The 27,991-nt window shown below is 39.3% G+C and overlaps 2 protein-coding genes across 2 annotated transcripts in view; one reads left to right on the top strand and one right to left on the bottom strand.

The window, feature by feature from the left end:
• npas1 (neuronal PAS domain protein 1) overlaps nucleotides 1–9,570 on the top strand; it is a 37,209-nt gene extending 27,639 nt beyond the window's left edge. Inside the window, exons 6-12 of the mRNA XM_058413711.1 lie at nucleotides 1,490–1,664; nucleotides 1,781–1,893; nucleotides 2,419–2,615; nucleotides 4,216–4,322; nucleotides 4,780–4,927; nucleotides 5,653–5,765; nucleotides 6,656–9,570. Of these exons, the coding sequence (XP_058269694.1) occupies nucleotides 1,490–1,664; nucleotides 1,781–1,893; nucleotides 2,419–2,615; nucleotides 4,216–4,322; nucleotides 4,780–4,927; nucleotides 5,653–5,765; nucleotides 6,656–7,614 (1,812 nt within the window). The 3' untranslated portion in view covers nucleotides 7,615–9,570. The remainder of the gene's footprint in view (nucleotides 1–1,489; nucleotides 1,665–1,780; nucleotides 1,894–2,418; nucleotides 2,616–4,215; nucleotides 4,323–4,779; nucleotides 4,928–5,652; nucleotides 5,766–6,655) is intronic.
• A 4,096-nt stretch (nucleotides 9,571–13,666) lies between these two features.
• On the bottom strand, nucleotides 13,667–21,286 carry tmem160 (transmembrane protein 160). The gene is made up of 4 exons (XM_058413712.1): nucleotides 21,021–21,286; nucleotides 17,872–17,896; nucleotides 16,531–16,623; nucleotides 13,667–16,064 (listed from the first exon to the last, which is right to left on the bottom strand). Exons 1-4 carry the CDS (start codon nucleotides 21,228–21,230, stop codon nucleotides 15,769–15,771), a joined length of 624 nt encoding a protein of 207 aa, XP_058269695.1. The 5' UTR covers nucleotides 21,231–21,286; the 3' UTR covers nucleotides 13,667–15,768.
• Nucleotides 21,287–27,991: the final 6,705 nt, after the last annotated feature.

The raw sequence follows: 27,991 nt of genomic DNA, 5'->3' as shown, positions 1-27,991 counted from the left end.
CACTCCCCCATCACTTTTTTCTCTTTCTCTCTTTCTTTCTTTTTCCTTGTCCGATTTCACCCAACCGGCTCCTTTTTTTCGCGGGCATTAGTGTCCTTGAAGGCCGGCGGAAAATCCTATAAAATCCTTCAGTAAATGGATCTAATCCTGTAATAAATGGGTATGTCCCGCAGACAAGGGTGTGAGGGAGAGACTGGCTTTTTATCAAGATGGAATGAAATCTGACCCATGCCATTAGTTTTTTTTTTTTTTTCTTGATCCGGAAAGGAAAAGGGATCAACAAAAGTATGACTTTTATCATAATCTTACTCTTATCTTAAACTTTTGAAGCATTGCACTTTGCAATAGACAGAAAGTGGATGGAAGAATGCTTTAGATTTTATTTCAAGTGTTGGCTTTAGTTCAGTTCTTTCGAGCTGATATTATAGGAAATGTGGCAGGAGGTTCTATAACCCTGAGTTATTATGCGCTTTGACTTTCCTTATACATTTTGTAATGTGCAGCAAATAGAATATTACATGGAGGTCATGCTATGGTGTGGTTAATGATTTATGTGAGAGGTTGCTTTTATCTCTGATGTTAGTTGTCACTCCAGCTTAACCATGTGAGTGTGTGTGTGTGTGTGTGTATGTATTTTAGAAAATTTCTGTTTAAGGAACACAAACTAAACATGTTAATCTTATATTAATCATATACTAGAGAAGGCATTCTATGAAAACATTTTTTGAGGCTCAAGACACTGTAACTTGGCAAATGAGTAAGATTTATGTGTCTCGGAATGGTGTGTGATAGGCTGTGCCAGGTGCCATGGTCTCCGGTTATTAAGAACAGCAAAACTGATGGGATTTTCAAACTCAGCAGTCTCTCATACTCTTACTAAAAATATAAAATGCAACGACCTCAACGAGAGTTCATAAGAAATCCAGCCAGTGCAAGATAAGTGGTCTTAAAACAGGTCGCTGTTAAATGGTGTGAAAGAGGACTGACATTAATTGACAGGAAAGAGGTGTACAGTAAAAGGCTGGCAATGTGAACATATACACTGATCAGCCATATCATTAAAAACCACCTGCCCTCTCGTGCTGCCAAAACAGTTCTGACCCATCGAGGCATGAACTCCACAAGACCTCTGCAGGTGTTCTGTGGTATCTGTTACCAAGTTGTTAGCAGTCCTATAAATTGAAATCTCCGTGGATTACACTTGTTTGTCCAGCACATATTCAGAAAACTCTACAAGACCTGCTGGTTTAGATGCCCACTGACTCTGGTGTCTAGCCATTACAGTTGGCCCTCCTCCAAGTCGTTCAGATCCGTACACATGCCCATTTCCTGCTTCCAGCACATCAACTTTGAGACCTGACTGTTCACTTACTGCCTAATATATCCCACCCCTTCAAGGGTGCCATTGTAATGAACCTGTTACTGTTATGGCTGATCAGTGTAATGTTATAAAGCTCTGTGAACTCACTGTGTGTGTTTGTGTTTTTAGGTGGAATTAACAGGCAGTAGTGTGTTTGACTACATCCATCCTGCAGACCATGTGGAGATGGCAGAGCGGTTGGGAATTAAGCCACACCTCCGCACAGAGGCGGGCTGCCAGACTGCCCAGGAAAGTGCTTCAAGTTCCGCCTCTACATCCTCATTGGCTGGCACACCTGAACCAGGTAACCTTATCATTAGTGAGTTAGGTATTTTTTTGTTTGTTTGTTACTTTTCACTCACGTTGTGAACATATGGTATTTATGTGAGATGATATACTCTTCTGTCATTTCTCCCACAGCCCCCTCCAGTCCGCTATCATCCGGAGATGAACCAACAGAGCGAGGTTTCTTTGTTCGGATGAAATCCACTCTTACTAAGCGCGGCCTACATGTCAAATCCTCTGGTTATAAGGTGAGTCTAAGCTCTCATACAGCCCCAGTTTCCCAGAGCCACTATAGTCATTAAGAAATATACTGCCTTAACTCACAGTGGCTTTCTGTTTAAGTCCATACATTGCTCTTTATGTGTTTTTTGTTATCCAGCTTTTCCCAGATAATAATTCAATCCTTCTTAAGCCAGGTGAGGTAGAAGTGTAAAAGGGACAGGTGAAGGATCAAATATTTATAACAGATAACAGGAACATTAATGAAAAAATGCACACTATGTCATTTAAATAATTAAAAATAGGATATTTGTAGGTTATAGGAAAATTTTGGGTGGAAACACTCACTCCACTTCAAGTTAGGTCACATCACACCACCTTGCTGCTGAGTATTAAGAGTGTTCCTGTTGTATTTTAATCCTGACGTAGCATTGCTGAATTACTATTAGTAATTTTATCTAATGAAACACTGCCTTTTGTCCTAGTGTAGTAGTGTCCTCCATTTTAATATAATTAGTTATATTAAATGTCATTTTGAATTAACTTCCTGTCAGGTGATCCATGTTACTGGCCGGATTCGCTGTCGGCCAGCCCTGGTCCCAGGCTCTTCACGCTCACTCCATCGGCCAATGGGACTGGTGGCTCTTGCTCATACCCTCCCGCCCTCCACTCTCAACGAGGTGCGCATGGAGAGTCACATGTTTGTGTTTCGGGTCAACATGGACCTCCAGATCACCTACTGTGAGAACAGGTAATGTCTCACCACACAACACTGATCTGTCTTTGCTCTAAATGGCTGTGAAATATTAGATTAGATAATATACATGTAATGCATTGATTTTTCTTTACAAGCGCTTTTACAAGCACAAAGCCTGAAATCATGACTTAAATTAGCAAAACTAACTCTTTTAATGAGATTTTTGCTTATTTGAATGCAAAAATACCCATGAGGTACATAACCTTAACCTTGATATCTGCACAATCGACAACGTATTCATTCTTAAAAATATTTCTCACAGGTTCAACAAATTCATCAAATGAATTTCCCAGTAATTTATTTCTTATGTTACAATAAATGCACAGTGAAATCTTGTGCCAAACTTAAACCTGTAACCCTTAACCTTGCTAACCAGAGATTCCTTTACATTTATTTATTCTGCATCATATTAATGGCATTTTCCATGAAAATGTAAATTGCGGATAGATTCAAATTGACCTTTTTTGCTTGTTTTTAAGCTATACTCACACAACTATAAAACAGTAGGTTGTATAATAAAGATGTAAAAGATTTTCGGTTTTGTACCTCTAGGGTAACCTTAAAATTTAAGGGAGAACTTTAAGGGCTTCCTTTTAAAAGAGTGATCCAACATAGGAACATAAGCACACTATGAACTTTTACCTAAAACCTTTTTTGTAGAAACCATTTTGTAAATAGTGTAGTTAATGTAGATAGATAGCAGTAAATTGTGATAGAAATTATTAAAGAAAATAATAAAACTGAAGACCTCCTGGTTATATTATGCATCCCTGGGGGTTCCTGGACCCTGCTTGTAGAACTGCTGACATAGAATGTTAATAAAAGTCATCCTGCAGAAAATACACTTTTACAGTTAATTCAGCACCTGGGATTTTGCTGTGTGGACGATCATCATTGACTCAGCTTGGATCTAACCACAATTTGCTCAGGGAGTAGAGATTAGTCAGTTGCTAGTTGGCTAAAATCTGATTATTGTTTGCTTGGTTCAAGCCTTTGTCCTTATGGCATGTGTTAGCAATACAGACGGTTGATAAATGAACGGAAAACCCGACATACAGTCTTAGTAAGGTGTTGGGCTACCACAAGCCCCCAGAAGAGCTCTAGTGTGCCTTGGCATATTTTCTACACACCTCCGAAGTGTACTAGATGGATGAAGAGAGCTCTTCTAAAAGATATTCCCTTTAGTTAGAGTTCTGATAATGATGGCCATCTAACACGCCACACCAAAATCCCCTATAAGAGTTCAGTCGGCTTGAGATTTGGTGACTGTGAAGCCCATAGCATAGGCTTTAAATCATTTATGTGCTCATCAAACCATTAAGTGAACTTTGTGTCCTGTGGATGGGGGCAGGGTCATCCTGGAAGTGACCACAGCCATCAGTACAGAAATGTTCCAGTCCACCCTTCAATAGAAAGAAGATCAGTCAGAAGAACTTTGTATTGATTTGCAGTTACTGTAAGGGGAGAAGTGGACCCAATCCTTGGCAGCAAAACAAAATGCCCCCAAAGGATACATTTTACACCCTTGTGCTGCCCCTCTCATTTATCCCTGGTTTCCTTTCATTTGTCACCTGTTTGTATGTGTTTAATGCAGGATCTCAGAATACATGGACCTGAGCCCAGCTGAGGTGGTAGGACACACCTGCTACCACTTCATCCATGTGGAAGACCTAGATCTCATCCGGCAAAGCCACGAAGACCGTGAGCCTTTCTTTCTTTCTGTTTTCCCTTTCCTTTTCCCTTTTTTATTGTTTGTACATTTGCCAGAGTCTCAACAGCTTATAATTAGAAACTAATAAAAATACAGGGAAAGCAGAAAGCAAACACAAAGATCAATGAAAGTCTTTGTGAAGCCCGGTGTGGGATTTAACAGATGGGAAACGAAAGTTATTACAGCAAAGCAAAAACCGAAAAAAAAGTAGACAGATCACAGAAGATGAAGAAAAAGCTGACAGTTTGATTATACAAAGGCCAGATGCTCTCAGTCTCACTCGTTATCCAAAGCAATCCAAAGAGAAAGCGTCCAACAGCAGTTTTGTCAACAGCGCCCCCTAGCCATTATGAGTTGCATGTAATTTTCAGTCAGGTGCCTGAATTCTGTAATCCTGGGATGATTTCTGTGGCCATACCCTTTTTGTTAATGTGTGTGTTTCATCAGTGCTGAGGAAGGGTCAGGTTGTGACTGGTTACTACCGCTGGCTGCAGAGGAGAGGCGGGTATTTGTGGGTCCAGTCATGTGCCACTGTGTCCATCAACCACAAAGCACCCCATGAACGCAACGTCATCTGGGTCAACTACATACTCAGGTCAGCTCTCTAATGGCTTCATGGGAGATTTTTGTCTGCCCCTGCGTCCATTTTATTTAAGAAGAGGGTCACTGATTGCCCTCTCATTGCGTTTGTGCTTGTGTGGGTGGGTGGGTCTGTGTGTGTACGCTTGAATGTGTAAAAAAAAAATGCTAATAAGCTCAAACAACTCTTAGTCAGTTCCTCTGTCTCTGTGAGTGTATGTGTGCATCACAAACGCACACACACGCATACACATAAAGCAGACAATAACCAGACGAGCAGGCTGAATTACAATGATAATTGGGCTGGCGATATATAATTACACCAAATGGATGTCAAGATTTTCTGGCTGAATGGTGTTTTAGTTAATTAACACTGTAATTATGAGAGCTAATTAACTTCTACAGCACCCTGTTGGAGCAGCACTCTTAACAAGGGCTTTAAGTGTGTTTCTGCATGGAAAGGAGGTGTGTGTACAGTGTGCATGAGAGACAGGGTGGGGGAGTAACATGATTCAATCCCCTGTCATTTGCGTATACTGTGGAGAAAAATACACGTTGTCTATTAATTGCTCATAGCTGTAAATGAGTCAGTTAAGCATATTTAATCGAGTGGGAGCAAAATAGCACCTGTGCTGTAGCCTGATGTTCACATCTAACAAAATAATAATTCAACGCAGACTGTAAACAAAATGTACAGTTTGTGTGAATATAATCTTTCTCTTTATATTTCTCCTCGCTCAGTCGGACAGAGATGCCCGACATGCCACTGGATTTACTACAACTCCCAGAAAGCCTGAAAGCCGAGCGTCTTCGGGCAAGCTCTTCCACTCGAGAGATCTCTCCAAAGGCACACGGTATGGCATGTAGTTACAAATACATACATTTCTTTACTTCTGAGGCGTCCATTACCAGCATTTAATAATCTAAATGACAAACATTTACACACTTCAAGACCTTGGAATTATACAGTTTTACCTTCTATCTATTCATACTGTCTTTCACTGAGGTGAAAAGGTTTGGTATTTAGTAATGTTGTAGCAGATACAGATTTTCAAATTTATTTATTTATTAGTTTGTTTGTTTATTTATTTAACATTATAATTATAATAATAATAATAATAATAATAATTATTATTATTATTATTATTATTATTATTATTATTATTATTATAACACAAATATATTGCTCAAAATGTGTAGTAATAATTATTATTATTGTTATTATTATTATTATTATTACACATTTTGAGCAGTATATTTGTGTACATTTGTGTGAACATATATTTATAACATGTTTGTAACAAATATAACTAACTTATTTTTCTCAAAGCAATGCATGTATATATATATATTGATTATATATCACTTTTGTATGGAATGATTTTAACAGGCTTTTTGTGAGTACACTGGTGATATATTTATTTCACTGCATGAAACGTTGCAGTTTGTTTATTAAATAGTTAATGTGCAGTGAACGATTTAGTAGTCACATGTTTAGTTCATGAATAAACAATATATTACACATATAACTCTTATCATAACAGTATCATAATCACACTGTTACCAAACTGTTGAGTTTTTGTTCCTCTTATTTGTTTCTTTCCTAAATTCACTTGCTGGCTACTAAAACCAGTACCAGTTTTTTTGTATTATTATTATTATATATATATATATTTAAAAAGATATATACTGTACATCAACACTGCATTTTGTCTTTATTATGTAAATTCTCTCTACTTTCCAGGCCCGAATGGTGCCCACCCGACGAAAGGGGGAGTTGGACGAAATGAGTCTGAGCGCAAAGGGAGAGACTCTTTCACTCACCCTGCTCCTAACCAATCAGAAAACAGGAGGAAGAGGCCTCACCACTCCAGCCCTGAAAATACACCTCCACAAACAAGAAGACAACTCGAGGTGTTCCGGCATAGAGAGGACAGCCTGTCTGGCTCCTCAGACTCAGCCAGTGACAGTGAAGCTGATGAAGAGGAAGAGGAGGACAAGGAAGAGGAGTGGGAGCACAATGGCAACAGCAAGAGACTGAAGACCGATGTGGGAGCTTCTAAGAAGAACAGCGAGACGGGGAAAGTCCGTAACGGTCGTGCTGTAATCCAGCAGCTGAAGAGTGTAGTAACCAGCACTGCCAGCTCTAGCGTTAAAACTGAACAGGAGATGTTGAATGTTGGAGTTTGTTCAGTCACTGGAGGGCGTTGGAGTAACACTCAGTCCAATAGGGGTATAAATGGCAGCAGCCCCCCATCCCAAGATTCTGAGTCAGTCACCACAGAAGCTCCAGTTAAGGGTCTTTTCAGCCCTCCCTCACCCATTTCAGCTTCACCCCTGCCTAGGGAAGATCGTTCCCTCCACGGAGGCCGCACGCCTGATTACGAGCTTCTTCAGAGACTAGCTGCGGGTGGAGCAGCCGGGCGTGTACTGTTCCACCCTCTCGCTCTCGGCCCTCCAGGGCCTCAGAGTCTTTACGCTCCGAGCACCATCCGCTACGCGCCTCCGGAGCTGCCCACCGGCCATGCCGAGGGGCCACGTCTGGACCATGCCCCCAAATCACCCACTTTCTTTCCACACCTGCAGAGAATCGCCGCTCTACCACCCTTCAGCGGCTTCTCTCCTTCCGAGCCTCCCTTCGCTCCCTCTCTTCCCTTCTGCATGAACGGACTAAGAGGAGCAGCAGGGACAGATGAGGACTGAGAAAAACATAGACTGTAAATAAGAGAGAGAAGAAAGAGATCGGTAGCACAACACTGGAAAATAAAAACTAAAGGAAATGATAGGGAAGGGGTGCAGGCTTGTCATACAGTCTTCCCAGCATCCTTTCCGGGTAGCTCATGCGTTTGCACAGGTCTTCCTCTCTCTGGATATGCAGGAAAAGCCATACTGTACAAATGGAGCTCATCATAACAGACAGACACATTCATATAAAACTCCAGAAGGGAATATTTACATGAACTAAAAGAACCTTGGAGTGCATTGGAATATCAGGACATTTGCCAAACAAGAAAAAAAAAAAAAAATCAAGGCTGAAATACGAAAGCACAGTCCCTTCATGGAGTAATCACAACTAAGCCTCTTTTACAGATTTAAACACTAGTATTTTTTTTCTACAAAACCATGCAGTATTAGTCTCTTATTCTCATGAGCATACAGGAAATGAATAACTCCAGACAGTGCAACCATATTTAAAATATTTGGTATTTAAAGACTGCATACATGCAAGGCTCCAAAGCCCTATACACATATTGTGAACAAATTTACTGTCATGAACTTTAACTAACCTCTTATAGGGATTTAGGGTCAGTTGGGTGGGAGGGTGAAAACAACGTCTTTCATCATCATCTATCACGTCCAAGCACTTACGTTCAAGCGTCTGGCTTTGAATATATAGCACTTCATTAATGACCACACTTTCCATTTTTCTCTAGCGTATGAAAAGAAAAAAAAAGAAGTTGATAAGACTGTGGTCAATAAAAAAGTACTTTTTATAACAAAATGAAAAAAAAAAAGGAAATGTAAGAACACAGATGCGATCACTGAAAAGGGAGCATACCCAAGTGGTCCTTACAGTCAAAACATTCAGATAAAGGCATACTACACTGCTCAACTGATATTCTGTGTGCTGATTCTTTGTTAACAAAAGGGGTTACATGAGAAATCCTACCATTTTTATGTGTCTGTGCCAAAAGAATCATTTTTAAATGTAAATGGCCATAAGTTTTCACTCTAAATGATGCGCCTTTTGTGTTTTACTTATTAGTGCACATATGTTGTGAAGAGGTGAGTGAATGAATCACTGAGTGAGTAAATGAATCACTGAGCTAGTGAGACAGTGAGTGAGAATGAGTGAGAGTGAGAGAATGAGTCAGTGAATCACTGGGTGAGTGAATGCTTTAGTGAGTCAGTGAGTGAGTGAATGAATCAGTGAATGACTGTGAAAGTGAGTGAATGAGTTAGTGAATCACTGAGTGAGTAAAGGAATCAGTGAGCCAGTGAATCAGTGAGTCAATGAGTGCTTGAATGACTGAGAGAGTGAGTGAATGAGTCAGTGAATCACTGAGTGAGTGAATGAATCAGTGAGTCAATGAGTGCTTGAATGGGTGAGAGAATGAGTCAGTGAATCACTGGGTGAGTGAATGATTTAGTGAGTCAATGAGTGAGTGAATGAATCAGTGAATGACTGTGAGTGACTGAGCTAATGAATCACTGAGTGAGTGAAGGAATCAGTGTAGGAGCCAGTGAAACAGTGAGTTTCAACAATGAGTCACTGAGTGAGTGAGTGATTGAGTCAGTTAGTCAATGAGTGAGTGAATTAATGAGTGATTGAATGACTGTGAATGTGAGTGAATGAGTCAGTGAATCACTGATTAAAAAAGAAAGTGTGATTGAATGAATCAGTAAGTCTATGAGTGAGTGAGTCTGTGTGTGTGTGTGTGTGTATTATTGGGAGGACACACACGTTTTGTTCTATGTTTCATGAGATTGTGGTCTCTCTAACTTTTTCCATCACTGTGAATCTAACCTTTTTATGTTGAAATGTTTGTGAAAACACAATGGTATCAACAATAAATAAAAATGAAAATCTGTAAAGATTATTGTAATGATAATACAGATGACAGATAATAAACTCTATTCCTGTAGTGGAGTGGTTTTTTTTTCCTTGTTATGTTTCAATAAGTTTATAATTCCCATGTTCACATAAGAATAAACTCCAAGTTTCAGGAAAGATTTTTTTATAGACATCTGTACTCAGATTCTTACCAGAAATTTAGTCTTTACACTTTAACGACTTACCTGAAAGGAAAAGAAAGTATATTAAATGAACTAGTAGGAACACAAAATACCTAATTGTGATGAACATACTGTCTGATATTAAATACTGATTCACCTCGTACTTTGTCAACACAAACGCAATACTTTTCATCTTGATGATTCAGATCCAGCCAGAATTTGAACACACGTTAGTGCTGATTGATCAAACACTCCATACTTCATTTTCCACATCAGGGACTCAAATTCACACAAATCTCCAGCAGTCACAGGATCTCTACTGCCTCGCAAGACTGAGGCTTATGAAGGTTGTTTTTGATAAATGTGATGTGCAACAAATCAGAAGTAACCAGTAAGAGTAGCATCGTGTGTCCTTTCCCCTTCAGTGAACTGACTTTTCTACCCTGTTCATTTTCTTCCAGATTGATCTGATTGTTGCTTTATTTGAGAAAACAGAAGAGGTGTAGGGTTTTTTTTTGTTTTTTTTTTCGGTAGCTCCCCTGTTGCCATAGCAACAGCACAATAGATTACAACTAAACCACACATCCAGACAGGTAACAAATTAATGGTAAAACTTTAATAACTTTGTGGACAGAGTTTAAATGTTTTGGGGGATTTATTTTGCTGTGTTGGATCGAGTCCACGTAGAGAGAAAGGTCACTGCAAATCAATCCTCAATCAAGTTCCTTTGACTGATCACCTTTGATGGGAGTGGTCTCTTCCAGGATGATCCACAGGCCATGGAATTGGGGATCATTAAATATTTTGATGAGAATGAAAATGATATTTGTATGCTATGGCCTTTACAGTCAGAAGATATCAACCAAACTGGACCAGGGCTTTTGGAGTGATATGCAAGACAACATTCTTCACCTCCATCATCAAAAAACAAACTGGGATATAGATTTTGTAAGAATTTATCATTCTAGAGTCTTGCAGAATCTGTCAAGTTTTCAGGCTGTTTTCCTTTTTCGGTCACGTCTGTGTCTGTGAGCTCTTAGGATATCTGGATTGTACAGATGATCAGCTTTATTTATAAATACTACTGACGGAAGACTTCGTGAGTGTTTTACATGTTTATCGACTGTCCTTATGACTGCCTTTAGATAAGTGAATTTCAAGTAAATAGGTTTTTGTACTTATTTCAATACATGAAAATGTTTTTTCTGGTAATCATATCTACACTACAGATGTGCTATATAGGGTTGAAAAAAGATCCTTCAACAATATCAAGACATCAGAACATCAGAAAGAGAGAACATGGTAGTTAATTGAATGTAGCATGAGCGAACCAAAGTGGTCAGTCAAACTCCAGTCACCCAGCTCTAGTGTTTGTCATTTCATCATCCTCTTTATGACTACAGTGATCTGAACAGCACTGGTGGTAATCTGCATATAGATTTATAACTCTCAGCTTTGAAGCTCGCTCGGTTAGAAGCCCGCTGTCAAAGTAACGGGCCGCAGGGTCGAGACAAAAGGCGGACAGAGTGATTGAAAAGCGAGGCGTGCGAGTTATGGCAGCACTGTTGTGTTGTTTCAAGGAACCCCAGGGAGGGGCTATGACATTGAAGACGGGTTAAGTCCTGTTTTACATTCAAGTGGCAGGCCCCAGTTCATTAGTGTGAGGATCATTCCCTCCTGACGACTAAAGGAATTGCATACTAAAGAAGTAGAGTTGTTGGGTAGAAAAGGCGAACGACGTGTCACGCTGTGTGTGTGTGTGTGTGTGTGTGTGTGTGTGTGTGTGTGTGCGCACACAGACAATAGCCAGTGTCCGTGAATTCCTTTAGAAGAACATCCTCTTCACTCACACAGTGACAATCCACAATTGTCTTGATCAATAGGGTAAAGATGTCCGTTCTGCGATTCTGTCTCATTTTGTCCTCTCCAAGTTTCAAAGTGAGCCTTAATTTCTCTCTTCATGAGATGTTCAGGTTTTTTTTTTTTTAAACCAGGCTCCAGATGTAGACCCTCATCTTTTATGAACTCTGGTCAGGTACAGCTGGGAGTGTGAGGTCTGGCCAGAGCGTGTGTTTGGGTGCTTTGCCCTTTAGCCGTGTGGAGGCCCCCGCAGACACTCTGCATGTCAAACAGAGCTGCGCAGTCAGATGCAGCCAAGGGAGGGGTGAAAAGAGAGAGAGAGATATAAGAAGACAAGGCTGCGGGCCCAATGCTGCACTGAGACACTCCCAGAATCAGTAACGAACCAACTGCGCCAAAAGCAAGAAGTCGGACTTACAGGAGTTTTTAAGTGGGGAAAGAAGCAAAGAAGTGCAGAAGATTGAAATGAAGTCTGGTCAGCAGAACTGATGCTGTTATAACGCTACAGATCCTACGTGATAGGGTTCTGAAGATGAGGACTGCAGCCTGCTCTTCGCCAAGCTATGTTGGGTTTCGTTTTTTTTTTTCCCCCCAGACAACACTTATTAAATGATGTGTGAATCAACACAGGATATGTACATGTAGTCTGAAGGAGAATTTATGAAAGGCCAAGCTCCAAGCACTCCTTACTACTTTCATATGAAACAAAGCATCAAACGAGGTTTTCTCTCATCCTAATCATCTGTCATTTCCACTTTAACAAGTCACCCGAAATGATGAGGCCATCACACTTCCTCTGTTCACTCTATAGTCCCGTTTATGTACATATTCATAGCCTCATTATGTACAGCAAATAGCACTGAAGGTCATGCATCACCAGCTTGTAATCCCATGATAACCAGCACACAGAAAAACACAATGAATGTCATTTGGCAATCCAGTTTTAAAAAATAAGAGCTGCATTTTCTTTTTCTTTTTTTTACATTCTGCTGCGAATGAACTGTTCCATGAAAGTCACAGCAAGCATTTTTAAGTGATCGCTAGTGAACTGGAGTGAAAAAAGTTAACCATAAGCTGTTTTCAGTGCTGTGTCTATGGATGTACAATACATGATGGGCAAAATGCATGAAGTAAATACATGAATATGCAGTCCCATTTAAGAAAGAACTCAAGTGTCATATGCGGTCTCCTATAGGACAAATAAATAAAGGCTTAATTATGCTTCACACAAATGTCAGAGGAAAATTACACCTCAGTCACGGCATACATTCTAGTGGGGTGGTCTCCTTTACAATACCTGAACTTAATATTCCTTTTCATTCAGACGCGTCAGGCATTCTGAAAAGAGGAATAGACCTGTAAAAACAATATCAAGATGTCTAAAACACTTAAGTGAGTATACTTTTTAAGAGTATTATTTATTTATTTATTTATTTATTTATTTATTTATTTATTTATTTTTGATCTGACCGAATTGGCATGGCTTTGTTCCATCTAAACCACATAACTAAACAAAGTACATCTCCAAAGGATCCGGATCAAGACGGCATTTTTAAATGATCACCGATTTAATGAGCAGCAGAACAAACAGCATGAACTCTCAAGCAAGTGGAAGAATGCTTCCCTGATTGAATACCATCGCTACAACATGCACTATAGAACAATATGTAATGAAACTCTGGAGTAATCATTATATGCACCGAGTATCTTCACATGGTCTGCAGTCAGAGTTACCAGGCCCCCTGCAAAAAAATTTAAAAGAAATTCTCAAAGCCCTACTTCCCTTCCAAGGTAATAAAGCTACGTACGAAATGTGCAAGTAATTACGCTAGATTGACTATAAAAGAAAGAGGTACAACATTGTGGTAATGTATTCTATAAAGATTGATTCTAAGCCCACGCTCATAAAAGACTGACAAAAGGTCCGACCACTGTGTTTTGTCAGAGCAGTCTGTGTCACTTCCATTAACATACAGCTAATTGAATTAAATAAATTCAGCTCAGAGGAATTAAATTAACTGTTTGAAAGAATGTGTGCGGAAACGTATTGGCGAGCGTCAAATACGAGGTCAACTTCGGCTGAAAACGCCTGCTTAAACACCACAAAGGGGAAAAAAAAAAAATGCATGACAGAGCTTCGAATTGAACCAGCAGAGTGTTGTTTTCATTCTTTCTATCCGTGTTGTGTGTTTTAATGACATTAGAAGAGATACGTGTACAGTGAACAGGTCAAAACAGGAAGGAAAGCACAATAAATCTGTATGTACATATGCTTAAAACTGTGTTAACTTGTATATCCCCTTATAAACACTTTGTTTTTCCTGAAAAGGGAGAAAATCACATTGAAAGATTCAATACCCATTAACCTCATCTGCTGATGGAAACAACATTACTTCCACATTCTAATTAATTATATGTCTCAAATAAGGAACGAGTTCTCGCTTTGATTATCGGCATCGGCCTCCGTCTCATCACCTGAGGTAAAAATCACTCGATTGCAGCTTTTGTACATATCATCATCATCATCATCATCACTTCACCCGACTGATCTCTGATCATGCACACATCAGCGGGGAAATGATCACAGATTAATCCAGTCAGTGCTGTTCTGTAGATTCGCTTTCCTCTTACTGTGTAAATGTGAAAATGTTCTCTTCGCTTTGGAGGCAGTGAGAGCACAGAGGCATCATGAACAGCTGGTATCGGATTACAGTAAAAGACTAAGATTAGACTCTTGTCCATCTCACTATGACATGTAGCTAAACAACAACTTGATTATGTTATTTTAGACTTTATTTAATCTTTACGCAGGCTGACTGCATTTACCACCAGCTTGTTCAACTTGGGTCTTCACCTGACATGATCTTTGCAGACAAAAAAAAAAGCCTAGGCAAGGTTATGAAGGAGGCTTAAAAACATTTCAAGATCATTTCTGGTTTAACTGTTTTCTTAAATTTGAGATATTACTAGCAAACACCACCATTTTGGTCGCAAGCCAATTTTTCTTAAATCGTTTTTGAGTGTTTCCCAGAATATAGCTGGAAATATAGCTGGATACTATGGAAGGGAAATTGTTTTATTTCAAAGTCATAAGTCAAAGCCCATAAGGGCAACAACAGAAAGTCTACAGACTAAAGCAAGCAGCTATTAGAACCACTTTGCAACTACACTCTTAGAAAAAAATAGTCCCTAAAGGTTTTTCTGACAGCTACATGTTCTACATAGAAGTCTCTCTGAAAGGGAAACACTCTGTTGTAGGCTTCTGTAGGAAAGATGAGAGCGTCTGCACAGACGGATGAGACGAAAACCCTTCAGGACTTCCAGATTTAACCTTTTTTTTTCCCCCCAATAACAGTGTATAACAAAGCAAATAATAACCAGTGCTTTTTTTTTTTTTTTTAAGTGTAAATATTGATATTACCCTTGTAATACACTGTTTTCTGATTTGAAGAAACATTTTTTGTGTACTTTTATCATTTATTCTATTGCAACAAATACCTACAATATATACAGCACTAAAGCAAAAGACACAGCTTTTAAAACCCGCTTCAAAACTTAACTCGTGGAAGACATGCCGATGTCTTGAATCTCAAGTTGTTTTAAAGGCGCTGTCTGTAATTTTAAGTGTTTCTCTACGTTAGCATGCAACATATCCGAATAGTTTCTTCACTTCAGGCTTCGGTGTACGTTTTTTTCCAGCCTGGATATTAACAGAGGTGCTATCACCACTCCGCTGCACTTTTTCCTTAAAAGGCAACAGATCAGGCATGGTGAAGTGGGAAGTCTTGTGAGTGTTTTCACCACAGCTGCTATATCCAAAGCAGACAGTAGAGGTCTCTAAAAATGACAAACGGCACCTTTAAGGTAGATCACCTCTCATCCAAAACGTGCTGAAAGCCTAGAGGGCTTCAGTTCAGCAACAAAGAACTACGCAACTGCCTTAAAAGCTGGAACCACAATGAAATGATAGATTATTCCTTTAAGTTATAAGTGCTTCACATAGATATAAAACACCTTAGAATATGTATACACACCCACACTAATTTATCTATATTGCAAATAATACTCATGACCCTCGATCCTCGTAAACTCACACCAGGACAAAGACCAGTTTATAGTATAACCACTAAACCTCTGCATACTCTCCAACATGAAAATAGACTCTGTTGCCACTAAAGGTATGTTTTGTCTTTCAATATTTACTGAGAGGATCAGAACTCCGATCCTAGCGCAGAACTCCAGAGAGTTGGAGTCTCTTTATTACTTCTCCTGGCCTCTCTCGTGGCGCCGGTCTCGCCGAGCCTTACATTCTGAACACTCGCCTCCGTCGTTACCACCTTCCTCGTCCTCATCCTCTTCGTGGATGATCTCTACCTCGAGGCGGCCGATGTAGAGAGAGACGGCACACAGCCAGAAGAGGGCAACACTGGACACCACGGTTGTGTGAAGCAGCAGAGAAGGCAGAGAGAGCAGCATGATTCTCCTCAGAGACAGCAAACTGGCTACGTAGGATCCTCCACCGAATGACACACACACTCCACCCAGGATGAAAAAAGCTTTAAAAAAAAAAAGATGAAAATGCTAATCATACAAATACAAAATACTACTACAGATATTTTTTATACATTTTTAAGCTTTATGCAAGTTATGCAATATAATGAAAGCACAACGAGGATCTTTAATATCCAGCTATGTTGGGTTCTTAAATATTTATATTAAACTACTCGTGTGACGGACACTCAAATTAACGTCCATCATGCGTCAATGAGATTTAACAAAGAAAATAATAACTGGTGATACGGTGAGGCTTTCTGTAAGGAGATGTTTATTTAACATTCATGGAATAAATTTCCAGTGTCGGCGCTCTGTAAGTTTTTAAGCCTAAAAGGACAGCCTTTTCAATTCCCCAATAACATGACAGGCTGCATTTTTTACCTTATTAAACTTAACGGCGAGAAAAAAAAATGTCAGCAGTAGAACAGGAAAGGAAATGAGAGGAATAGGGGAACTAATAAGTAGTACCATATCCTGCTTCTCTTCCAACGTCACTCTGTACAAAGGCAATAACTCCGATCCCAGTAGCAAGCAAACCATTTCGGAACCATGACAGAAATCCTGAAATAAAAGACAAACTTTTAAACGCTCTTCATAAGACATACTATTTCAAGAACTTTTTTGAGATGAGATAAAGCTGAAGGCCAAAATGGCTGGATTTAACTACAAATTGGAAAACAGGTCTCAAAAAATTGAGCAATTATTATTATTATTATTATTATTATTATTATTATTATTATTATTATTATTATTATTATTGACCAATCAGGCATAACATTATGAGCAGTGAGAGGTGAAGTGAATAAGACTGATTATCTCATCATGGCACCTGTTAGTGGGTGGGATATATTAGGCAGAAAGTGAACATTTTGTCCTCAAAGTTGATGTGTTAGAAGCAGGATAAATGGACAAGTGTAAGGATTTGAGCGAGTTTGACGAAGGGCCAAACTGTGATGGCTAGACGACTAGATCAGAGCATCTCCAAAACTGCAGCTCTTGTGGGGTGGTCCCGGTCTGCAGCGGTCAGTATCTATCAAAAGCAGTCCAAGGAAGGAACAGTGGTGAAAAGGCAAAAGGGTCATGGGCGGTCAAGGCTCACTGATACACATGTGGAGCGAAGGCTGGCCCGTGTGATACGATCCAACTGACGAGCTACTGTTGCTCAAATTGCTGAAGAAGTTAATGCTGGTTCTGATTGAAAGGTGTCAGAATACACAGTGCATGACGGGTCAGGGCTGTTTTGGCAGCAAAAGGGGGACCGACACAATATTAGGCTTGTGGTCATAAAATTATGCCTGATCAGTGTAAACCATCAATACTTAAAAAATACTTTAATTAGCTGTGTCCTGCTCAACATATTTGAGATCAATCGCTCGTTTTACTTGTTGCGGTTTTGCTGTAAATGTAAATGTTGTGGTTTGGAATGGACCTAATCACCTGGCTGGAAGCCTGCAACAGAAAAACTATCCAAGTTCAATCCAGTAACATGCCATTATTGAGAATCTCTATTTTTCCTGAGGTTTAGAAAACTTGGGGGATCATTCCTAATAGCAGGCAAAACAGCAAAAAGCTAAATTCTAGCTAAAATGCTGAGCCAGTCAGTGGAAAGTGGGTTCAAACGAACAGGAGCCCATCTGAGGACATGGGTGGAATATGTACATGACAGAATTTGGTGCAAGTGTCTACTAGATTAAAAAAATAAACAGCCAATTAAGAATCTTTAGACAATTTTCAACATTACAAACCGTACTGTTAATACAACACTGGTTATGAGACTGACCAGTGCTCATGTTAGACAAGTTCACTCACCTGTTTCATGCGACTTCCTCAGCATCTGTGGAAAACAAAAAGGAAGAAAAGAAAAACATTAGACATGGGCAATCCAGCTTATCATGGCAGTTGTATGTTTGTGGCACTGCCAATGAAAACAGACCATGCAATATACTACACTACAAGACAGATACATAAAACAGCACCGATACGTAGCTTTCTGTATCTACAGTGTAAAACTGATCTTAATTAATCTTAATGAAAATACACAGTACATTCAATTGTTATACATCAAAGCAGGAAAGATATATGCATTCTTCACATTTCCATTTTTAATGATGCTTTTAGTAAAATATGATTCATAAAAAGCACCACTACTACATAGGGAAAGAACAGCAACAGATCAAAGTTAGGCCTCATAGATGAACGTGAGCCCCGAATATTATGACATACACAAGTTCCTGCATGTAACATAGCTGATACACTCCCTCACCTGTAGTTACCCTTTACCCGCTTTACCAGTGCGATGTTTATAGCAACAAACCTTTGAAATGTTAAGTTACATACATTACAATACATTCCCCAGGATGTCGACTCACATTACTAGATGTGTTTTTAATCCTTTTATTCATGTAACTATCATTTTTGATAGATTTTTTGATAGAAGTCACGAGGCACAAAACCTATTCACCTGCACCTCAGTATGTGTCTATTCACATATTACTCAGTATGTTTACATTCTGCTGCACATTACATGCTATATATTTGACATGTTTACATTATATGCAATGTTCAACTGTTGTGCAATAACTTATTTCTATCTACACAAGTAGTATTTACACCGATCAGACATAGTCTAATATTGTGTTGGTTCCCCTTATGCTGCCAAAACAGCCCTGACCCGTCATGCACTGTGTATTCTGACACCTTTCTATCAGAACCAGCATTAATTTCTTCAGCAATGTGAGTAACAGTAGCTCATCTGTTGGATCGGATCACGCGGGCCAGCCTTCGCTCCCCACAAAGCCTTGGCAGCCTATGACCCTGTCGCCGGTTCACCACTGTTCCTTCCTTGGACCACTTTTGATAGACACTGACCACTGCAGACCGGGAACACCCCACAAGAGCTGCAGTTTTGGAGATGCTCTGATCCAGTCGTCTAGCCATCACAATTTGGCCCTTCGTCAAACTCGCTCAAATCCTTACGCTTGCCCATTTTTCCTGCTTCTAACACATCAACTTTGAGGACAAAATGTTCACTTTCTGCCTAATATATCCCACACAATAACAGGTGCCATGATGAGGAGATAATCAGTCTTATTCACTTCATCTGTCAGTGCTCATAATGTTATGGCTGATCAGTGTACATACTTATTTATACAGTATACATCATTACAATAATCAACATATTTATCACTATGGCCTTGACAGCAGTTTTTTTTTATTATTTCATTATTTCTTTTGTAAAACAGATGTATAATGTGCACCACATCATATGAGAACTACACTGCAAGACCTGCTCTAATTTCGCTGTACTCTGTATAGTGACAATAAAAGAATCTTGAATCTTTATTATCAGCTTACGTTCCCACAAATCTCAAATATAACATATAGCATAGATTTCACTCCGAATGGTGGCATGATGGCACAGCAGATTGTGTTCCCACCTGACAGCTCTACTTGTTTTGATCCTAATCTCAGGTTACAGTACGTTTGGAATTTCTCATGTCCCAGTGTCCGTGTAGTTTTCTTCCTGGTTCTCCGATTGCCTGCCAAAAACATGCCAGCAGGTGGATAGGCTACAGTAAATTGTCCTGAGGTGTGAGAGAGTGTGTGAATGTGAACTGCAGTAATATTCATCCATCTTGAATCAACTAAATAAATAATAACACTGCAACTTAGTAACTTTGACCCTGGTGGATAAATATGAATGCAATAAATTGTTTTAATACATACATAAATAAGGCAATAGAGCATACAACCAAGTTTAACACATATGAATAGAAAGGGTTTTGGTTTTTTGTTCATTTTGTGAATACAAACAAACAGTGGATTCTGTTAAATTACACTATGTTGGCAAAAGTTTTGGGACACCCATACAAATCATTGAATTCAGGTGTTGGGCTTGGTCTCTTCATTCCAGTGAAAGGAACTCTTAATGCTTCAGCATACCAAGACAATTTGGACAATTTCATGCTCCCAACTTTGTGGGAACAGTTTGGGGATGACCCCTTCCTGTTCCAACATGACTGCACACCAGTGCACAAAGCAAGGTCCATAAAGACATGGATGAGTGAGTTTGGTGTGGAGGAACTTGACTGACTTCAGGTCAGAGTCCTGACCTCAACCCGACAGAACAACTTTAGGATGAATTATAGCAGAGACTGTGAGCCAGGCCAAAACTGGGACGTCTGCCTTTACATGCACATGAATGTAATATGGAGTTGGCCCGCCCTTTGCAACTACAACAGCTTCAACTCTTCTGGGAAGGATTTCCACAAGGTTTAGGAGTGTGTTTATGGGAATTTTTGACCAATCCTCTAGAAGCGCATTTGTAAGGTCAGGCACTGATGTTGGATAAGAAGGCCTGTCTCTGCTCTAATTCATCCCAAAGGTCTTCTATCGGGTTGAGGTCAGGACTCTGTGCAGGACAGTCCAGTTCCTCCACACCAAACTCACTCATCCATGTCTTTATGGACCTTTGCTTTGTTCACTGGTGTACAGTCATGTTGGAACAGGAAGGGGTCATCCCCAAACTGTTCCCACAAAGTTGGGAGCATGAAATTGTCCAAAAAAAATGTCTTGGTATGCTGAAGCATTAAGAGTTCCTTTCACTGGAGCTAAGTGGCCAAGGCCAACACCTGAATTCAATGATTTGGAGGGGTGTCCCAAAACTTTTGGCAATATAGTGTATGTCAGAAAGTCAAGCCGTGCGATCAGAATTAAACAATATTAAATATGCAGGTGTGTTGAACAACCCAGCACACACTACTCTATTATACAGTATGACCAGTGAGCGCCGCAGACTGACCAGCTGAAAGTTAATGAACAAGCGCCTCTATCCGGTCAGACGCAGGACATATACCATGACTCTGAATCCTGCCTTTCATCTTACAGATTCAAGCAGTAAACTTAAAGATTGCTAAATGTTTATTCATGCAATGTTTTCATTTATGGACTGCACATACCAGCGCGTCCGCCTTGTCCAGTTCGGTCAGCTGTTGTTGTTGTGTTTTTCCCCACACCCCTTTCTCCGTCTGCCAGCGGATCGGTGCTCTGTGGATCCGCCGCCCGGGACTCAACACACACCGCGGGCCGGTGATCCTCATCATCCCGCTACACAGCGGAGAAACACTCCGATACAACCGTCCACACGACCGCCAGCTCAGAGACACCATGACTGACCAAAGCACCACCTTTCATTCACCTCTGACCTTTTCGATTCCGTGCAAGAGGCGCGTGCTGAGTGTGTAACTCACCAGGAATACACACAGCTCCATCTACAGGCCCGGTGCTTATGAGTTTTACATCAATGCTTTTAATCAAAACCTTTTTAATAAAGGCCAAGTGCCTTAAGCAGTCATTCTTCCTCAATACACACAAGTAAACTGCTTATTATTGATATAAACAATTTATTTTTGTACCTTTTTCCCAATTCCATTAATTACTTGTCTTCTTGGTTGACATTTGACGTACACCGATCAGGCATAACAGGAGGTGAAGTGAATAACACTGATGATCTCCTCATCATGGAACCTGTTAGTGGGTGGGATATATTAGGCAGAAAGTGAACATTTTGTCCTTAAAGTTGATGTTAGAAGTAGGAAAAATGGACAAGCGTAAGGATTTGAGCGAGTTTGACAAGGGCCAAATTGTGATGTCTAGACGACTGGATCAGAACATCTCCAAAACTGCAGCTCTTGTGGGGTGTTCCCAGTCTGCAGTGGTCAGTATCTATCAAAAGTGGTCCAAGGAAGGAACAGTGGTGAACCGGCGACAGGGTCATGGGCGGTCAAGGCTCACTGATGCAAGTGGTGGGCGAAGGCAGGCCCGTGTGATCCGATCCAACAGACGAGCTACTGTTGCTCAAATTGCTGAAGAAGTTAATGCTGGTTCTGATAGAAAGGCGTCGGAATACACAGTGCATGATGGGTCAGGGCTGTTTTGGCAGCAAAAGGGGGACCAACACAATATTAGGCCGGTGGTCATAATGTTATGCCTGATTGGTGTATTAGAAAATCATAAGCATGTTAACTAACAACAATGCAGATATGTTTTTTCTGGGATTCTGTTGTTTAACTTCATTGGTGTCTATTCATTAATGCATATCTGCATTCAGTGTGATTTTTCCTACAATTTAATTTTTCAATTTAATTGCATTCAAGTTTTAGTTACGTAAATAGGTTTTTAATACAAACCAAGACATAATGTCCACTGTAATGGACAATAATATTAATGTTGATATTGGACCATGATACTAGAGTTTTTATTTTTCAATACATTATCAGTAATATTAGTGGTAGTAGTAGTAGTAGTAGTAGTAGTAGCAGTAGCGGTAATAGTAGTAGCAGTAGTAGTAGCAGTAGTAGTAGTAGCAGTAGCAGTAGTACCAGTAGCAGAACTAGCAGTAGCACCAGTAGCAGTACCAGTAGCAGTAGCAGTAGCAGTAGTACCAGAAGCAGTAGTAGTAGCAGTAGCAGTACCAGTAGCTGTAGCAGTACCAGTGGCAGTAGTAGCCGTAGTAGTAGCAGTACCAGTAGCTGTAGCAGTACCAGTAGCAGTAGTAGTAGCAGTAGCAGTAGCAGTAGTAGTAGCAGTAGCAGTAGCAGTAGCAGTAGTAGTAGCAGTAGCAGTAGCAGTAGTAGTAGCAGTAGCAGTAGCAGTAGCAGTAGCAGTAGCAGTAGTAGTAGTAGGTGGTCTATTCTGGTCATTATTATTATTATCATATGAACAGTTTGTGTATATGATACAGTTTGGGGAAGAAAAAAATTTCATTACAATAAACAAATGACACTGTTTATCTCTGGCGTTTATCTTGCCTTGAATTAAACAGCTAAACAGTTTTGTCCCTTTTTTGGACCTTATGTTTTTTAGAGTGTAGGTCAATCAAAATTTATCAGAGTGATGCTTTGATCATTGTTAGATATTGACCGTTCAGGTCATCACCCGGTCACATTACTATCTGAACACTACATTTGACCCTAGATAAGACCAAAAACACACAAAGATAAGACAGTGGCTATTTTTGAAGCATACGTGTTGGTTATTTTCAAAAAGAGAGAAAGGTCATAGGGAATGTTTGTGTCACTTTTAACCTTAAGATCTGTTGATTTGTTTGTAAGACTTTGTGTCTGTGCATGCTTTAAAAAACATTGTCTGGTGTAGCTGTGTGTGTGTGTGTGTGTGTGTAGTCCTTCCTGTTGGTTGGAGTTGCTGTGATTTATTTCAGTGTGTTGGACTTAATCATTAAATCCATTTTGATTAACAACAGATCTCAAATGGTTTTATATCTTTCAAAACCTTGACTACATACACTCACCATATAAACTCTGAGTGAGTTCTTTGGGTGGAAATGCTTCATTGATAAGGTCAAAGGAAAACAGGCAGATTGTTTCAAGCTGTCAGGAAGGATACAGTAACTCAAACAATCACTTTTTATAACTCTGGTGAGCAGAAAAGCATCTCAACATGCACAAAACAAACATTGGCCTTGTTGTGGATGTGCTACAACCGCAGAGGACCATGTTAGGCTTCACTCCCGTCAGCCATGTACTGGAATCTGAGGCTGTCATGGACACAAACTGGACAGCACAAAAAATCACCAGGTATTTAACTTCTCTGATTCTGAACTGCATAAATGAGCAGGTGTTCCTATTAAAGTGAGCCATGAGTGTATAAACCTATGCTATCAGTACCTCAAAAAGTTTTTCAACTCAGAATTTCGTTATTAAACAATATGTACACAAGATGGCGGTGTTTACCTGCTAAACCAAATAACACGCTCGTAGTTTAGCTGTAAAACCACATATCAGGAGTTTAGATAGTTTACTAGAAGTGTTAGGATTTTATAGTTATTTTCTTGTAAATAAACTAACCATTATTTATTAATCAAGCGATATTATAGTAGGGAAAATCCAATCCAAAGAGGCTACAGTGTTTAACGCTATACATTATTACCAGTCACTATGAGCCGGATCTCCTTTACCCCTAACATTGTTTAGCATTTTATGTCTTACTGTATAATAATACCTCAAATTAATACCTCATAAAAAATATCATGTTTATTCAATATTTCTTTAGACAGGTTTATTGTAAAGAATCTTTAACCGTTCTTTGAAAAATCTTTTGTCATGTTATGCTAAAAGCTTGAGCACAGCACATACGATCCACACAACACTACTGATGGAAAAGATTTCTCTTAAACTATACAAAATAATACAAAAAATATAAACTCCCAACAGAATTTCATAAAAGTGATTGTTCATTTGTGACCACTGAAATTTTGAAGTAGCTCACTTGTTTCCCCCTGTACATCAATTTTAATATACACAGTCATTATAATATGCAAAATCATCATTATAAACTTTATAAATGTGACTAATTAGAGTGAGAAAAACAAAAAGTTGCCTGATGAATATTATGGTATCTTGGTTTCTGTTGAATTTCCATTAGATTCTATACAGAACTTCTTTTTTTATAACAGTAAATATGTATTATCATGAAGAAACAATAAAGAAATGATATTTCCACACAGTTTTCTATTAAAAAAGTGTCTTAATTAATAGATAAATATTTGATTTCTAAAAATATTCTAAAAGTCGAGAATTTTGGTTTCTTGGTTAAGTATGCAAAATATATGTTTATTAATTATATAAATCATGTACCTTTAGGGGAGGAGGATTTGAATACAAAATATATTTAGATATATACAGAATATCAGCAATTAACAGATATATTATTTATATTAATTATATATTATATAACTCTAGTGTCTTGCCTTGAATTGAACAGTGGTTTTGACTTTTATTTTTCTTTTTGTTTTACTTTGGTTTTTTAGAGTGTAGGTCAATCAAAATTTATCAGAGTGATGCTTTATCATCGTTAGATATTGACTGTTCAGGTCATCGCTCGGTCACATTCCTCTCTGAACACTACATTTGACCCTGGATAATAACAAAAACACACAAAGATTAGACAGTGGCTATTTTTGAAGCATGCGTGTTGGTTATTTTCAAAAAGAGAGAAAGGTCATAGGGAATGTTTGTGTCACTTTTAACCTTTAGATCTGTTAGACTCTGTGTCTGTGCATGCTTTAAAAACGTGGTCTTGTGTAGCTGTGTGTGTATATGTGTGCGTGTGTGTGTGTGTGTGTGAGAGAGAGAGAGAGAGAGAGAGAGAGAGAAACCCTGCGTGTGTGTTTGTGTAGTTTTTCTTCTTTTTTTTTAAGTAAGTGTGTGGCTTCTTCCTGCCTGCCTCTCTGTACTGGAGCCCTTTGTCTCTGTCTGCTTCTTGGCGCTCTTTGGCCCCCACTCCTGTCCTACCTGATGATCCTTTAGCGTGAGGAGTGCAGGGAGGAAGTCAGGGAGTCATGGGAAAACAGTAAGTGTGTGTGTGTGTGTGTGTGAAGGAAAAGAATACACATCTTTGATGTGTATAGCTGTGTAACTCCCAAGTCGTATTCTACATTGTCACGCCACTGTGCAGGCCAATCACAGAGCACACAATGTATAGTCTTTGGACTCTTATTTCTGTGGGTCAGTAGTATTATGCAACTAATTCCTAGTAAAAAAAAAAAAAACTTTTAAAACTTTTTTAATTATGGTCTTGATTTTGCTCATGCTTTTTAATATATAATACAATACAATACAATATAATATAATATAATATAATATAATATAATATAATATAATATAATATAATATAATATAATATAATATTTTAATATTACATATTCATTGTTGCCCATTTGCTAAAATCCAGTCAACTTAAACACAGACAACCTGAGTCATCAGAACAGAACAGAAGCTTTCATTTCGATTGTTTCGATCTAATTTTTCGATCTAACTAGAAACAAAATCCAGTTGACATGACTCAACTTCCAGATTTGTCACGTATATATTACAGTGAAATTCTGACCGTGCATATCTCAGCTTGTTAGGACACCGGGGTCAGTTATGATACAGCAACCCTACAGCAGATAGAGTTAATGCCCAGTCAGTGCCTCAGCTGTGGCAGTTTGACATGAAACCTTAATCTTCCAGACCATAACCCAGAGCCTTAATCACTGAGCTGTCCTTTTAACACATCCATTCCCCAAGCTGATGCTCTTCTGACTGAATGACGCAGGCAGCAGACAGTAGAGTTTTTTTTCCACAGTAATTTTAGCCTTTAATCTTTTATTAACATGGATATCGGAGCAGTAGGGATGGTGTGGAGAGGGGAAAAGGACGGAAGCTGAACGACCTAGGCATTTATTCTGGTCTTAAGAACAGTATGTGACTGCACTTGTAACACGTCATTAGCTGCTCTCTCTCTCGTCCTCTCCCTCTCTTCGACCTCTCTCCAGTTTCTCAGGGTCTGCACATGCCCTTCCTGTTACTTGTATAACCAACGCGTAGCTGGTGCATTGGGGGGAAAAAACATTGACATTATAGTAATTCAACACAATCTGTTATTGTAATTTTGAATGTTACAGATGTTATAGAGTCACAGAGGCCATTGCTTATTAGCTGTTTTTTTTTCTCTACTGTGTTCACCCGGTTCTTCTCATGCATATTCAATATGTTTGAGGGCATTGAATAACATCCCCGTTAAAACCTGGGAAAGTACCTCGAGTGATCAGGCGAGGCCAACAGACACACACACACACACACAGAGTCAGCATGATGAAGGACCAGGAAATTTCCACTCACTGTCAGTGCTCAGACCGGATAAGGAAAAACACTTCCTGTTTGTTGACACATTCCAGAGGCCAAACCTCCTGCTGCACGCTACGGCTAAGACAAGCAGCATTTCACTCATTTGGAACTATCTCTCCCTAACTGTTTAATCATTATGAGTTACAAAACCTCCGTCTGTTTGAGTACGATGGCTCAGAGGAACCTTTCCTCTCATTTCCGTGAGGCAAAGCACCTAGTGCTTGACTAGCTGTGCGCTGCATACAGTATTTATAAATTTTAGGCCTAATCAAAAATCCTAATTATATCTGCTGGAGTGCAGAACCACATGATACTGTTACAGCTATTGCTCAGTTACCTACAGGCCGTAATGAACCCATAACAATCTCTTCTAAACATATTTAAAAAGAGATATTGTTTACCAAGTCCATTTACACTGAATTGACATGTTCTTAAGTCCATTTCCTTCTCCCAAGACAGGATTTAAACATTGCCCCCCCCCCCTTTTTCCCCTTAATGGAAATGACACTTTATCAGTTTTCTTCACATTTGTATTGTAAAACGAACGCTGCTGAAAAACAACCAGTGTATTGTCTGGCTGATGAAAACACTAGCTCTTAAATTCCTTGAAGGTTTATCTCAAGTTCATCTCTTCTCATCTATGTCTTATCTTCTGAGAAGACGAGGTAAACAACACCCCATTCCAAACACTCCAACCGATTTCATTCCTAATGATACCCGTTCATCAAAACCCCCAAGCCTTAAGAGAATTAAAAGCGATTTCAGTGAATGTAGGATCTGGTTCTTTTCTTTTTGTGAGCTGTAGTGAGCTTTAGTTTCTGCAGCGGCTGGTTTAATGGGAGATTTTGTTTAGAACATTCTGCTTTCCAGAGCATTATTCATTCATTTTCTTTTGTCTGAATCTGATTATTTTTGCTCAAACGGACAATGAGAAACAAGAAACAGACACACACGCACATGAGAAAGCTTCCGGCTGTAGTGTAAAACTGAGGACATTTGTCCTTTTAGAAATAAAGGTTCAGGTTAAAGCATCTCTACTCAGAAAGGGATTCTTCAAGAGAACGTTGAAGAGAAATGAGTTCTCTAAAGTGAAAAGGTTAAAATTGAAAACAAAGATTTGATGGAAATGTTTCCTCTTTCAAAATTCTTGCAGATGAACCTGCACTTGCACAATAAACAGATGAGCAAACTCCGTTTCCTTATTTACACACGCATTCATTATTTACAAAGAAAATGAAATA

The sequence above is a fragment of the Hemibagrus wyckioides genome, linkage group LG17 (assembly GCF_019097595.1).
Source record: "Hemibagrus wyckioides isolate EC202008001 linkage group LG17, SWU_Hwy_1.0, whole genome shotgun sequence".
Classification (NCBI taxonomy): domain Eukaryota; kingdom Metazoa; phylum Chordata; class Actinopteri; order Siluriformes; family Bagridae; genus Hemibagrus; species Hemibagrus wyckioides.
Note: the sequence above shows the minus strand (reverse complement) of the source record. Positions and strands in the feature narration are given on the sequence as shown.